Source organism: Orycteropus afer, unplaced genomic scaffold, assembly GCF_000298275.1.
Source record: "Orycteropus afer afer isolate SDZICR_OR568_19922 unplaced genomic scaffold, OryAfe1.0 scaffold00001, whole genome shotgun sequence".
Taxonomy (NCBI): Eukaryota; Metazoa; Chordata; class Mammalia; order Tubulidentata; family Orycteropodidae; genus Orycteropus; species Orycteropus afer.
The window spans coordinates 14,471,533-14,487,014 of record NW_006921588.1 but is presented as its reverse complement, the minus strand read 5'-3'; the positions used below and the strand labels follow the sequence as shown (position 1 = coordinate 14,487,014).

Sequence of the window (15,482 nt, the reverse complement as noted above, 5' to 3'; positions counted from 1 at the left end):
TCAAATGATTGGCACAGGATCTAAAGAATCCTGCTGGAGGAAGCAAGTAAAAGCATCATTTGTTCCCCACGATCCCTGGGGATCATGCTGCAGTTTGGGTAATGAGAATGTGCATTTGGTTCAAAATTCAAAATAACCTCTCTCCTGACAACCACAATTCTTTTTATTAGACTTATTTTACTGAGAATTAAACAGCACAAACCCAAAGGATAAAGTGCAGGCCAGCACCAGCATGTGGGCCTGGTAATTCAGTCCAGCTTGGGTGTGAGTGCACATATATGTACACAAATATGCACACACAAGTTGAAAAAAAATGACAACAACTTGCACATTTTACCATCCTGCAAACTACAGCATCCTATAGAGCTACACACCATTTAAAAGAGACACCATGTTGCACGTGCATACAGACTTTCTTTTCCTGGTCAATGCACAAGTCAGATTTATTTTAAAAAAGGAAAGAAAAAAAGACTCCCACCAATGAATTTGTTTAAAGGGAAGCAAATCAAAAGCAGCTATGCTGATAATAGCAGATGTCTAGTTATAATTCCTTACCCTAATGCTGGTTAATATATTCATGAACAAAGCAAACATGTGGCAAAAAAAAAAAAAAAAGCTACCGTTAAAGTTCCAACAGCTACTGATGTCAGTTGTGCTTCTCAATTAGGCAAAATGCTTGTCCCCCAGGTCCTAACACTGTTTATTTTGTTTCCTGCCAATCTTGCAAATAAATCATCTTGTGTGTCATTTCTTCATAAATGCTTCCTGGTGCTTGATTGCCCTGCCTCTGTGGCATCTGATTGCAAACTGCCATTGTACCTTTATAAACATTTAAAACATCCTAAGCAGGAGGAGAATGCCTAAAGGCACAGGGAAATGAAGCTGTAATCAGATCAGCAGAGTGTGTTTTACAGCGTATCTAGTGTTCTGTGCTTACCAGAAACCTCTCTCTGCATCCAATACCGCCCTCCCAATCTGGGTGCAGAACAGGAAATTAACATCAGGGAACAGCAGCAAAGAGGCCCTGGTATTAGGATGTTTAATTTATTATTACTATTATTGCAAAAGAGCAGTTGTCCCATGATTAGTGAAATAGAAAATCCATAATTATGTAAGGATCTGTAGCCAGACCACACAAAAAGAGGGCTTGGGGAGAGAAAAGCAGAAAACAAAAGAGGAAATAGAAGTAGAATAAGTTACCACATGATTTTTGTAGTAAACAATAGAATACGACGTGCAATAGTGCAATTTTCCTTTGCTAGTCCAGCAATGCAAGTCTTAATAGAAAGTCCACTGATCATACTTATTTCCATTTCAGAATTTAGTTGCGTGCCTGCCGTGGGTTAGAGTTCCTGCCAGACTTCTGGCTCTGAGTGGAATCACTATGGCTAGAATCACTTTTACTTGGTCCCAGATGACGGAGCTTCACATCCCAACGCTGTGAAATTTAAAACAGAAAATGTTCACGTGCACATATCACCAGGGTCGTCATTTCTATATATTGTAATAACTGAATACGACTGCAAAGTCAGATTGCTAAAGCATTTTACTACTATTCCAAATATTAAAACCCGTAGCCTAAGGCAACAATTACATCTGTATCAGGTGAACATAATTTTCTAACATTAAAAAGCACAAACCCATCCATAATACAGTTCAGTGATGCTTTCATAAAATTTCATCATCTATAAGTGGGCATACAAGTACCTACTACTATCTATGAGGTTGCCTTGAGATTACATGACCCTAGTCTTCAAAAAATGCTCAGCAAATAGACTTACTCAGAGAATTCAAAGGAAGGGCTGTTCTTCACCTTTCTCTTTCATGACACATAAGATAAGAACATAGTCTTTCAAAACCCATGTGAATTGAGCAGTTTGATAAAAAATGGAGATTTTAAGGGTATTGGGGGTCTGTTGAAAATATTTCTGTGTAACATCTCCCAAATACAACAGACAAACCAGACAAGGTCCTGTCCTCAATTCAAACTTTACAAAGAAGGCATTACCATTGATTGACAGCCATGATCTAATTTACTAATATTTCATATTAATAATGTTAATACTGTTTACAGGCAATATAAAAAATAAAAGAAAATTATATTGTGGGTAGTGTTGTTGTTGTTGTTGTTGTTGTTGTTTGCTATTGAGTCGGACCCAACTCATAGCAACACCTCCTTGGATTTCCGAAAGAGTATCACTATGGAAGTAGATTGCCCAACCTTCCTTCCAAGGAGTGGCTGGTGGGTTTGAACCGCCAGCCTTCTGGTTAGCAGCCAGGTAGTATAGGTAGTGAGTAAGAGCATAGGACTACAGTAGTACTTCTCAAACTCCACTGGACACAGAAATCACCTAAGGATTTTGTTAAAATGCAAATTCTGATTCAATAGTTTTGGGATGGGGCCCAAGATTTTCATTTCTAGCAAGCTCCCATGTGATGTTGATGTTGTTTGTCCAAGAATCACACTTCACATAGCCAGGAATGAACATCAAATGGCCCGAGTTTAAAATCCTAGCTTCACCTGTCACTGTGAGTTTCTTGAACTCACAAGTCCTCGTTTCCATCCTTTGTAACAATGAAATTAATAAAAGAATCTCCTTATTAGACTTTCTGAAGATTAGCTGATGAAAATGTGTGAAGTGCTTTAAAAAAGAAAAAAAAAAACCTACCATCAAGTCAATTCCAACTCAAAGTGACTCTTATTGGATTTTCAAGGTAGTAAATTTTTACAGAAGTAGATTGCCCCATCTTTCTTCCTCAGAGCAGCTGGTGGATTTGAACCACCAATCTTCTTGTTAGCAGTCAAATGTCTTAGGCACTGCACCACCAGACCTCCTTATAAAGTGCTTCCAAAAAAAAAGCCAAACTCACTGCCGTTGTGTTAGACCTGACTCATAGTGACCCCCTCCTTGGGTTTCCAAAGCAGTATCACTACTCTGGTAGGGTAGTGCCTAAGGCACTTAACTGCTAACCAGAAGGCTGGTGGTTCAAACCCACCAGCCACTCTTTAGAAGGAAGGTTGGGCAATTTACTTCCCTAGTGATACCACTTCAGAAACTCAAGGAGGGGTCGCTATGAGTTGGGTCCGACTCAATGGCACATAACAACAACCAACAACAACAATCACTATGGAAGTAGATTGCCCAATCTTCCTTCAGAGGAGTGGCTGGTGCATTTGAACTGCCAGCCTTCTGGTTAGCAGTCAAGTGCCTTAGGCACTGTGCCACCAGAGCTCCCATAAAGTGCTTAGCACATAAGAAATATTAGCTATTGTGAGGATTTTTCTATTACTGAAAGTATCCATTCTTTCTTCATTTAGCACACTTTGCTCTGCAATTCAAAAATTTATTGTTTTCCATATAGAAAAAGGTTACACAGTTGTGATTATCACCTCCCCATGGCAGCCCAAATAGTTTTACTTGAATAATCTACCTACCCCACCCAACAAAAAAAACTAAACCAGACTTACTGCCATCAAGTTGATTCTGACTCATACCCCCATTGGGTTTATAATGCTGTAAATCTTTACAGAAGCAGATTGCCTCATCTTTTGTCTGTGGAGTGGCTGGTAGGTAAATTTTTGGTTAGCATCCAAATGCCTTAACCACTACACCACCAGAGCACCTTAAAAAGGACAATACTTACTTTAAAAAATAAAAAAACTAATAGTCTCCATAAAACTCTTTCTTATATCCTCAAGTTGAGTGGAACATTACAGGAACGGATCTCAATCTTACAGCCAAAAGAGACTATTACACCTAAGCCCTTTAGCCCTGAGTATGTAAGGGAAGGCCCTCAACAAGACAGATTGACACAGCGGCTGCAATGACAGGCTCAGGTATAGCAAGGATTGTGAGGCTGGCACAGGACCAGGCAGTGTTTTGTTCTGTTGTACAGAGGGTCGCTGTGAATAGAAGCCAACTCGACGGCACCTAACAACAACAAATCTAGATATGAAATAAAAACTGTTTACATTATTAGTTCATTTCTTCCCTTTGTTGCATGGTGTATGGAGCCGGAGCTGCCCCCCCACCCCCATCCCAGGCCACAGACTGCAGTAAGCCAGCCCCTTTAGCATGGTTAAACCCAGACATAAAATCAATGATCTCACAATGTTAACTTTTGTAAATTCCTTGTAGAAAGCAATGGAAATGTGCTACCCTCACTAAGAAACAGGACACATGAGTCATGTGTCCTAGGGTCTTTAGGTGATAATATTGTTTTGGTACCAAAAGAGGAGCCACAAGATGCTTTGCAGCAGGGATCTTGAGAGCTCTTGCAACTGGTACGGGGATTTAGGACAAATTCCTGTTCTACATTAGCAGGCAGAAAACTGAATCAAAAGGACAGTGAAAGATTCCAACATACTAAAAAGGCGCCATGTTTTTCTTCACCAAACACCAAACTAATTGGAGAGAGATACAAATAAAGAACTCCCAGAAGTGTGAACTTGAAATACATCTCACTTTTGACAAAAATACTCAGGGTGTGGGTTTAAGCACTTGCTGGAGGATGGTTTCTCCATGAAAAATAACTCCCTCTCCATTTCTTTAGGTCACTTCAACCCATATGTGTCTGTTGTGTCCAGTGCCAGATGTGTAAGATCAACTGCCCAGGGGTGTTTCATGTTTCCCAAGCCTTCAAGTTCACAGAAGGAAGAGGATGTATTATGTTTGGTACAAATCCCACTCCCCCTCACATGTATCCTTTCAGATTCTCTGTCCCTCTATAGACTCCCTCACATTCTTTGAAACAGATTTACTTAAGGCAGTAGGAAAAAATAAAACCTTCTATACTAGTCTACCAGGAGCTCTGGTAGCATAGTGGCTAAAGCACTTGACTGCTAACCAGAAGGCTGGCGGTTCAAACCCACCAGCCAATCCTCGGAAGGAAGGTTGGGCAGAAACCCAAGGAGGGGTCGCTATGAGTCGGGGCTGACTCGATGGCACATAACAACAACATACTAGTCTACCACGTGATTTTTTTTAAAGTATCATCTCCAGAACTAAGCACCATTGGCTTAGAAATAAAGCTACATTACTGCTGTAAAGGTCCAATCTGGTCCAATGTCTTATATACAGGTAAATGCAGCTGTACTTTATACATAGAAATTGATGTCTATGTACAGGACAGACATTGGCAGTTTCCCACCCATGACTTACTCTCTCCTTCTTTGACTCACGGAGTCCTTCAGTGGTACAAACCGTTAACATGCTCAGCTGCTAACTGGAAAGGCTGGAAGTTCAAGTCCACCCAAATGCACTTGGAAAAAGGGCCTGGCAACCCACTTCTGAAAAATCAGCCAATGAAAACCCTGTGGAGCCCAGTTCTGCTCTGACACGTATGAGGTCGATAGGAGTCAGAACAGACACCGAGGCAACTGATTGTTTTCTTTGGCTCACAGAAACAAAATTTTATTCAGGGAAGCAACATGCCCAGTTAAAAACTTGTATTTCCCAGCCTTTCTAGCAGTTAGGGATAAAGATGAGATCCAGTCCTGACCAACAAAATATAAGCAAAAGTTACTGAATGGGATTCCCAGGAACCCTTTTTTCCTCCCTTTTCTTTCCACCTGAAATGGAGACATGTTGCTGGAGATGAGCAGCCATCTTGTGGCCTCCAGGTGAGCGTGAGCGTGGGAGAAATACCCTGAAGAACAGCAGAGTGGGACGCTAGCAGGAGCCGGCAGTCCCAACAGGCAACGCGGAGCCACCTTACCAGCACTGGACTGACTACTTCTAGACTTCTCATAGCAAGCCTGTAACAACTGCAGTTAGGTGTCTGATACACATGCTGAGGAATTTGTTCCTTAAAAGACAAACAGTCCTTAGAGTTTTAGATATGTTTATCTCACATTTTAGCATTTCCCACATAGTTGAGGACAACAATCTGGCTTAAATGACAAATGGCTGGTTTTCTACCTTGTGTGTGGGTCTTTCTTGGGATAAAAACATAGGCTTACCTTCACTTTTTTACCAAGTCGATCTTTCCATTTCTCAGCTATAGAACCTTCCACCAAAAGTAATCTGTATATTGTAAAGAAGCAATCATTTTTAAGATATTAAAATATATCGATGATAAATATGAGAAATCAGTGCCAAAACTTATCTGTCTAGTCTAGACTGGGACAGCAAAGATTTAGAACAGGAATTCTTACATTTGAGGAGTAAAAGGACAATTTCAAGAATCAAATACAACTTACGGATCCTCTCTCCAGGGTGAGGGGGAAGATGCATACATACACTTTTGTATCCGATATTATAGAATTGTGGGACTCAGTGAAAACCCATCTATGATCCCCTAGAAGGTACACAGATCTCAAGGATGAGATCCCTAGAGAGAAATGCAATCAGGGTGGGACAGGCAAAGAAGTTTTTCTGACTCCTCAAGGAGTGAATTACCTGGAGCGTTCTTCATCTTCATAGCCCATGATGATATATTCCTCGTTAACATTAAGAGGAGGGCACAGGCAGCCAGAGCTAGTATAAAGGTTCACAGTGTCCTTTGGAATGTTTACCAGAGAAGCCTTCAAGATCTCCTTCACTTCAACTACTGCAGTCACATCATGGCACTTAGTCTTTACCTCTTTGACTTTTGCCCGAATCACTGAGATAAAAGACAATAAAGGTGATATGCTAATACGATATTCAATAAGACAATAAAGCTGATATGCTACTATGATACCCAATAGGTGGGTGCTCCCACTGAAAACGAAAGACAAGTAGGCTTCTTTCTTGCCAATGCTATTCTCTTGATGTTCAGTGAATGGAGGGGAAAAGTCATCTAGATATTTTTGCCTTAGACTAGATAACATACCTGCCCCCTTAATGCTCAGCTCCATTCCCTTCCAATGGGGTGCATGTTCGTATGTATATGTGCATGTGTGGGCATGTGTCTCATTGTGAGAAATAAACTTAAATAATCAAAAGTTAGGTGAATATTCTGATATAATTTTCCTTCAATTCCAATTGTTGTCTCCAGGAATTTAAATTATGTTAACTTCACCATAGGTCAAGACTTAGTACTCAAATATGCTTTGTTTTCTTGCCAGCATGATTTTATCAGGTCTATGAATATATTTTCTAAAGAGTTGGGACAGGAAGGACTCATCAGTGTTATAAAGTTGTCCTGTCTTATAGTGTTCTCAAATTGATTTTGTGGTCTTTTCACATTCCTGATCTTTGCTCATTGTTCAGACATCAGCTACATTGCTCCTCTGTTTCAGTTTAGATTACTTTTCATGTTTTATTTCTGAATAAAAATGGTCACCACTAGACTTTGTTTCTTTCATCTCCTTTGAAGTCAGACATGCCAACACTCCTTCCACACACCCACTATTGACTATGCTCTAAAATATCTATTCCCATTAATCAACCTCTCTCAGTGGTGATCGTGGGGCCCATATCTCACAGGATTCGGCTAACTTCTTGATCTAAGACAAACTACCTTAAAAAAAGAAATCAATCCAGCTACAAAGCCCAAGTATTTGACTCAGAATTTAAACAATACAGTTCTGTCTTTTGTGAAGTACTTTCCTTTGGAAAGAGCCAAACTTTTTAGAGTCTTACTTCAGGTAAAGGAGGTTTTTTGTCTGTTTTAATTTAAAGAAAGGAGGATTTCAAAAAGACTGGGCAATCTACTTCCATAGAGATACCGCCTCAGAAATCCAAGGAGGCTTCACTATGAGTGGCATCGACTCCATGGCAGTGAATTGTTTGTTTGTTTGTTTTTGGGGAGTAAGTAAAACTGTCAATTAGTGAGAAGGCAGTTGCTTTTGCCGAGGTATGCTTACTGCTCTAGTTCAATATCTATGAAGGTTATCCAAAAGAATCCACTTTTTGAAAGTTTCTTAGGCACTTATCTGCAAACAACTTCATCTGAGTCCTTTTCCACATATGTTAGGGGTTTGGGACTACAAAGGAAAAAGTCATCAACGAAAATATACAGCCAGTTAATAAACATTCTCCTGTCAATTCCCCAAATTCGTCAGAAATTGACTCAGTAATATCCCAACAAATGAGGGAGATTAAGTTACTAATCAATTCTAAAAACTTTCACACCACTGTTACATTGAGGTGATTACAACTCATGTCAGAAAACAGTATATGTATAAATTGTTGAATGAGAAACTAATTTGCTCTGGAAATTTTATCCAAACCATGATAAATTAAAAAAAAAAAAAATTCAGCACCAAACATTATTTTTGGTTCAGAGAATTTATTAGCCTGAGAACTTGTAGCAAGCTATCCAGTTTAGTGATATTTGTAGTTCAGCTCTATTAGTGTTCTTATTCTATTCTGTATTTTCATCAAAAAATAAGATGGCTCTTTTTGAAATACTATTTGGGGGAATCAGATGATAAATTCACAGCCCTAGCTAGCACACTTTTTTTTTTTTTTTTTTTGAGTCCTGGCTTAAGTGAATGAGCTTCATAGCATTCATGGAATACTAGAGATTAGGGAACTGTGTAATGTTCTCAAACTAATGATTTATTTACCCAGTGTGCCTCCTATTTTCATTAGAAATTTTTAACGCATGTAACCACTCCAAAATAAATACCTCTCTACAAGACCTATTTTATTATTCAAGTAATTTTGCTAAAGCTCAAGAGTTTCTGACTGAATTGATCTGAATGAAGCAGATGAATGTTGTTTGTTTTTGCTTCCGTGTGTGTGTGTGTGTGTGTGTGTATGTCTGAATTATCAATTACTGCCCCCTCCCTACTTTAATTTCTTGATAGACATGAGCAGAGAAATGATGAGATATAAAAATGAACATATTTTGAAAGTAAAAATTTATTTTCTTTTCAGATTTTCTTCTTCTAATGAGTCATTTGAGTGCCTTGTCTTCCCCAAACAAGCTGAAAGACCCAGACAAATTGAAATCCTTAAACTAGGAAACAGTTATCCTTTGGCTACGAAAAAATAATCTGCTCCTTTCCCTTTTCTTTGATCTGTACCCCAAATTATTTTATAATGTTCACTTAGCTACTTTAACATCTTCCCTTTACTTGACTTGTAGGCACCAGTCTTTTAACTTTTGCCATAAATATCAGCACCAACCATTGCAGTACTAAGGAAATTGGGATAAAATAAACATTAATAATACATAAAGACACATACAATAAATACCAACTCAACCATATTTCCCTGATTTAATTTTCTTCACATTTGTGCTTTTATTTCTAGTATAACTATACTTAAACTTCATATAGCATTTTTCAATCTTAGAAAATGAAATTCCTAAAAATTAAGAGCCTTGAAGCTTTTCACATCAACTTGTGAAGGAATAGCTCCTCAGATAAGCAGCTAGATATTTGGATTCTTGTGTAAACATAACCTTTCAGTCTTGGAAACTCCATCCATCATTGGCTAAGAGAAAGTAGACTGCTTTTAAGATAAATAGTAAGCACACACAAAAAAATTTATTCCATTGAAGGAAAACTTGGTGCATTTTTAAATTCATTCTAAAAGAAATTTAATTACATTGAGAATTTTCTACTTTATATGTTTTAATACATAGTAACAGATTACTAGGTCGAAATAAATCTCTATATGTCCAACATTCTCTAAATGAAGGCACATCAATTTAATAAATTCATATTAGTAAAAAGTTTACTTTAAAATATAACTTCCATGTTTATTCACTGGCTCAGCATTAAGAATCTTCTACACAAGTAGTAATATGACCTTTATTAATCTCAGATACCAGAAAAAAATCACAATAAAATGCCTATGGAATACAGGAAATATTGATTTTTCCTTACTTATTAATTAGAAACTGTAGTAATTGACCCTTCTAAATATGACAGTAATTGACATTTATGACTCAGAAGCCACCAATGACCAAAAGTACATTAAGGAAGGACAACTTTTCCTCAATAATCATTGTTAAGGTCCAGATAATAATACATTTCATGGGACAGTTGAGAATATTCCATAAGATCACATATGGAAACCACCTAGCATATTGCTTGGTACAGAGTCAGCGGGGTTTTTCCTCCTATAGTTGAGTTTGGCAGCTAGACTTGGATTGGTAGCTATTCAATTATTATTTAGTTTATCAGAAGGTTGCATTTCTACTCTTAGCTAATAAAATATTTCCTTAACTGAATGCGAGCAACTTTCTAACTCCATCAATATTTTCCATGGGATATATTGACAGAAGAAATAAAGTTTTGTTCATCTAACCATTCTTTATGCATCACAGTGCTCTTCAGTTCACCTCAATGTAGCTGAACTTAAACCACACCCTGAAACACCAAACTCTTGAGCTCAGATTCTCTTCAGCCTCCAGATAGAGCCCCACCTCTTTTGAAATTCATCTCTGTGTACTTAATTGGATGATTCTATTGATATTAAGGTGCTCCAGTGGTGCAGTGGGTAAGGCATTTGGCTGCTAACCAGAAGGTGAGTGGTTCAAACCCACCAATTGCTCCGTAGCAGAAAGGTAAGGAAATCTACTTCTGCTAAGATTTACAGCCTTGGAAACCCAATGGGGGGCGGGTGTCATCAGTCTGAATGGATTCCATGACAGTGGGTTTGGTTTTGGTAAGACACTTTAAATTTTCTGGGTGGTGCAAACAGTTAACTCACTCAAAATGTGTGAGGTGCAAATTGACCCAGAGACACCTCAAAGACCTGGTAATCTACTTCCAAAAATCACCCACTGAAAACCCTGTGAGCTCCTTTCCCCGCATCTCTGAAGAAGCCACTATTGCAATTATTAATTGTACCCTGAGTTAAAGTTTACAGAGGAAATTCGTTTTCCATCCAAATTTGTACATATTTTGTTTCATGACATTGGTTGCAATCCCCTCAGTGTACCAGCACTCTTTCCACTTGATCCCTGGTTCCCCATTTCCATTCATCCTTCTTTCCTGCCCCTTCCTGACTTCTGAGCTTTTGTTTTGGGGCAAGTACTAGCCTTTTGGTCTCAGATGGTCGATTGTTCTGAGGTACTGAGGTTACTCAAGTAACTCATTGGTGTTATTAATCACTTTATGGGCCTATCTGTTGTTTGGCTGAAAGTTGATCCTCTGGGGTGGGTTCAGTGACAGACTCGAAGGGTGTCTGAGTGCCACAGTCTCAGGGATTACATCAGTGTCTATCAGACCAGTAAGTCTGGTTTTTTTCATGAATTTGAATTTTGTTCTACATTCTTTTCTCCGTCCCTGTCCGGGACCTTCTATTGTGATCCTGATCAGAACAGTTGGTAGTGGTAGCTGAGCACCACCTAGTTCTTCTGGTCTCAGGATAGTGGAGGCTATGGTTCTCATGGCCAATCAGTCCTTTGAACTAGTTGTTTCCTTGGATCTTTGAGTGTTTTCACTCTTCTTTGCTCTAGACGAGGAGCTGCATCTTAGATGGCTGCTCATAAGCCCAGTCGCTACTCACGCAAGTAAGATGTAGAACATTGTCTTTGTAGACTATGTTACGCCAATTGATCTAGATGTTCTCTGAGACTGTGGTCCCAAGTCCTCAGGTCAGTTACACCCTTTACAGGGAAAATGAAGCTTTATAGAGAAGAAAATGGGTAGACCCAAGTGACCCTTAACCAAGTGCTCCAAGACAACATTACCAACCACAAGCATCCTCACCAAAAATGGTGTGACTTTAGTCTAAACCAAAATCAGTCTAAAAAGGACATAGACAAACTCAAATCAAAACACAGTTTATAAAACTGGCCTGTCTTCTTCAAAAATGACAAGGTCATGAAAGACAAAGGCTAAAGGTCTGTTCTAGGTTAACAATTAGAGAGACATGATAACCAAGTGTAACACAGGATTTTGGGAAAGAGGACTGGCTATGAAGGACATGACAATAATTTTTAAAATTTTAACATGGATCCCACATTAGATGTTAGACTATGTCAATGTTAAATATACTGACCAAAAAAAAGTGTTCATTTAAAAAAAAAAAAAACCTATGGAGCACGGTTCTATTTTGATAGACATGAGAGCGTCATAAGTCAGAACAGACTTGATGGCAACTGGTTTAATAAGCTTTGAAATCAGACATTTGTTAAGACTTTTGTCCATATGAAACATTTTAGTTATTTGGGAATGGGGGATGATGCTCTTAAAAGTTGTGTGGGTTTGTTTTTAAGCCGTGTTCTTAAACTGCTCTACTCATCTATACATACACACAAACATACACACCCTTCTTAACACAGCAGATGCTAGGCTTGCCATGACGATATCCTTACCATAGTTGTAATTGTTCCGGAAATAGGTCTTCTGTGTAGCTCTAATAGGCTTACATTTGCAGCGTTCTGAAAAATACAGTATTTTAGGTATGAGCAAAACTTCAATGTTAGCTTTCTTTTGTTTATTCACATTTTTTGGTAAGACTAGACCTGAATTTGACAGTGAGTAGGTTCTTAGCAATTCTATGTGTCTATTTTCTTTCTCCTGAAACTACATAGAGGATCGCTGAGTCAAAATCAATTCAACGATGATGGGTTTGGTTTGAAACAGCCTCTTATTCAATATCATAATAAAAAACAACCCCCCCCAAAAAACACCCAAATCCTGAGGAAATACTGTTCATCAGTGCTGTGGATTGAATTGTGCCTCCTAAACCTATGTGTTGTAAATCCTAACCCCTATACCTGTGGTTGGGACCTCTGGTGGCATAGTGCCTAAGGCATTTGGCTGTGAACCAGAAGGCTGGCAGTTCAAACCTACCAGCCACTCCTCAGAAGGAAGATTAGATGATCTAGTTCTGTAGTGATACCACCTCAGAAACCCAAGGAGGATCCAACATGATGGCAGTGAGTTTGGAGTTTGGATTTATACCTGTGGTTATAATTCCATTTAGGCGGCAGTTTTCTTTGTTATGTTTATGAGGCAGTATTAATGTAGGGAAGGAGTTCTGGTGGCTTAGTGGCTAAAGCACTAGGTTGCTAGCCCAAAGTCAGTGGTTTGAACCCACCAGCTGCTCCGTGGGAGAAGGATGAGGCAGTCTGCTTCCATAAAGATTTATAGCCTTGTAAACACTTTGGAGTAGTCCTACTCTGTCCTATGGGGTCCCTTGAGTCAGAATCAAGTCAACGGCAGTGGGTTTGGTTTGGTTATTAGTGTAGAATGTGTCTTACTCTCTTTTGAAATATAAAAGAGCAGATTAAGCTCAAATAAGCAGGCAGAAATGGGGAAAAGGTAGATGCTGAGCCACGTGAAAATTGCCAAGGAAGAAGCTCCAAAGAGACAAAGATTTTCCTCCAGAGCCAACAGAGAGAGAAAACGTTCCATGAGCACTAACACCTTGAATTAGGACTTCTAGCCTCCTGACTGAGAAAATAACTTTCTGTTTGTTAAAGCCACTTACCTGGGGTATTTCTGTTCCAGCAGTACTAGATAACAAGACAACCACCATACATGAGAGAATGACCCCTGAATCCTGGGCATGCTTAGTTCATCTGGGAGTAAAATCAATGACTACTTAGAGGCAATTTTCTGCGTATGCTCAGGTAACTAGTTTACTCCTGGAGAGTGTCACCTAAACTTTATATATATTACAGATCTCACAGTGCTCCTCTAATTATGAGCTAATGGATCTGAAAGCAACTCAATCAGATAAGCAGGTGTTATTACCAGCTCTGGTTTACTGAAGAGTCTCAGAGGGGCTAAATGGCCTACCTAAAATAGTAATGGATAATTCAAGGAATTCAACACAATTTTCTCTGACTTGAAATCCAGTAAACTTAATGAAGGTCTTCAGAAGAGGGGTTTCAAGCCCTTTTTACAGGTAAAATACCTACTATTTAAGTCAATGATATTTTTATGCTTATTTGGAGGAAATTACTATATATATATATATATATATATATATATATATTGAAAAGAGAAATTCCATGTTTTTTCAAATATTTGAGGAGTGATAACCAGAAAACATCTTCTATGTAATACAAGCATATGCAATACAAGTTCTAATTATCCTGAAAGGAAGTTTGGGCAATCTACTTCCGTAGTGATACTGCCTCGGAAACCCAAGGAAGGGTCGCTATGAATCGGATCTGACTCTATGGCAATGAGTTTGGTTTTTTGGTTTATAGATCATTTAACATCTTAGAGAAAGGATTATTATATCTTTGATAGAAAGGTTGCACTGGCAAGGTAACTTAGCTAAGAAATATATGTAATAACCATGGTAAATGGTAATTATTAGTAATCATTATTAAACTATAAAATACACAGTTACTTTATAAAGCATTTTATTGTATACAAACACTTCTTTAATACCCCTGCAAAAGCTTTATTAAAAATGAAATGGTATGGATTTCTTCTATTTTGAAACAGAAAAAGAATACATGAATCAGAGAAAGAAAGCCAACAGAAAAGTTTTGTTTAAAATAAGTTTTATGCTAGTGTGGAGACCAATAAAAGACAGGAGCTTTTATTAGCAATTTGATGTTGTGTTTTCTAATCAAAATAAAATTTACATGCATCTGACTTTGTACATTACATATCATGGAGTAGCAGTTCTATGGAGACTTAGATACTTATTGTCAGCTCTAAATATTAAAGATAAGCATCTCCGCTGGGGATAGGCAGCTGTCCACTAAGCAGCAGCTTTGTTTTCCTAATAGTTCTCACCCCTGAAAACTAAAAGCTCCTTGCCCTCGAGTCAGTTCTGACTCATAGTGACCCTTTAGGATACAGTAGTACTGCTCTTTAGGGTTTCCAAGGCTGTAAATTTTTACAGAAACAGACTGCCTCATCTTGCTCCCATGAAGTAGCTGATGGGTTTGAACCACCAAATTTTTGGTTAACAGCAGAATATCTTAACCACTTTACCAGCAGAGTTCCTTCTCACCCGAGAGAAATGAGAATTTTGCAACAGTGAGCACCACACTTTTCCTGTTCTACAGGTAATTTTTAACACATGATTTCTGTGGAGCAAAGTTCTCAACCCAATAAACAGTGTGTAAGATCAGTGTGGAGATGGGGAAGTGGGAGTGGGAGTGGAAGTGGGAGTGGGAGTGGGAGTGGGAGTGGGCATTAGTGACTCAGTGGTAGAATCCTTGCCTTCCATGCAAGAGACCCAGCTTTGATTCCTAGCAAATGCACTCCATGTGCAGCCACCATCCTGGAAGCTTGTGTGTTGTCAGGATGCTGAACAGGTTTCAGTGAAGTGTCCAGAGGAGGAAGAAAGGGCTGAAGACCTACCTCCAAAAAACCAGCCAATGAAAGCTCAATGAATCACAACACTACAATCCACAACAAACACAGGGATGGCCTAGGACTGGACAGTGTTTCGTTCTGTTGTACATGGGGTCAAAAGCACAAAAAAAATCACTGCATCCAGATGTTTCTTAAAAGTGAGAATGGAGGAGGCGGGGCAAGATGGCGGACTAGGCAGAAGGATTGCACAGACCCTCTTCAACAAAGAAAAGGGAAACCAATTGACACAGACACAGAAGATAATCTTGGACCCCTGAGCCTTGAAGGAAAGGATGCAGATTTGGACTAAACCCCAACT

The 15,482-nt window shown here is 38.8% G+C and overlaps 1 protein-coding gene across 1 annotated transcript in view; it reads right to left on the bottom strand.

Moving 5' to 3' along the window:
* Nucleotides 1-1,321: 1,321 nt before the first annotated feature.
* FRZB (frizzled related protein) overlaps nt 1,322-15,482 on the bottom strand; it is a 40,608-nt gene continuing 26,447 nt past the window's right edge. Inside the window, exons 3-6 of the mRNA XM_007935069.2 lie at nt 12,208-12,273; nt 6,402-6,606; nt 5,963-6,026; nt 1,322-1,438 (exon numbers count right to left, since the gene is read on the bottom strand). Coding sequence (XP_007933260.1) covers nt 1,322-1,438; nt 5,963-6,026; nt 6,402-6,606; nt 12,208-12,273 — 452 coding nt within the window. The remainder of the gene's footprint in view (nt 1,439-5,962; nt 6,027-6,401; nt 6,607-12,207; nt 12,274-15,482) is intronic.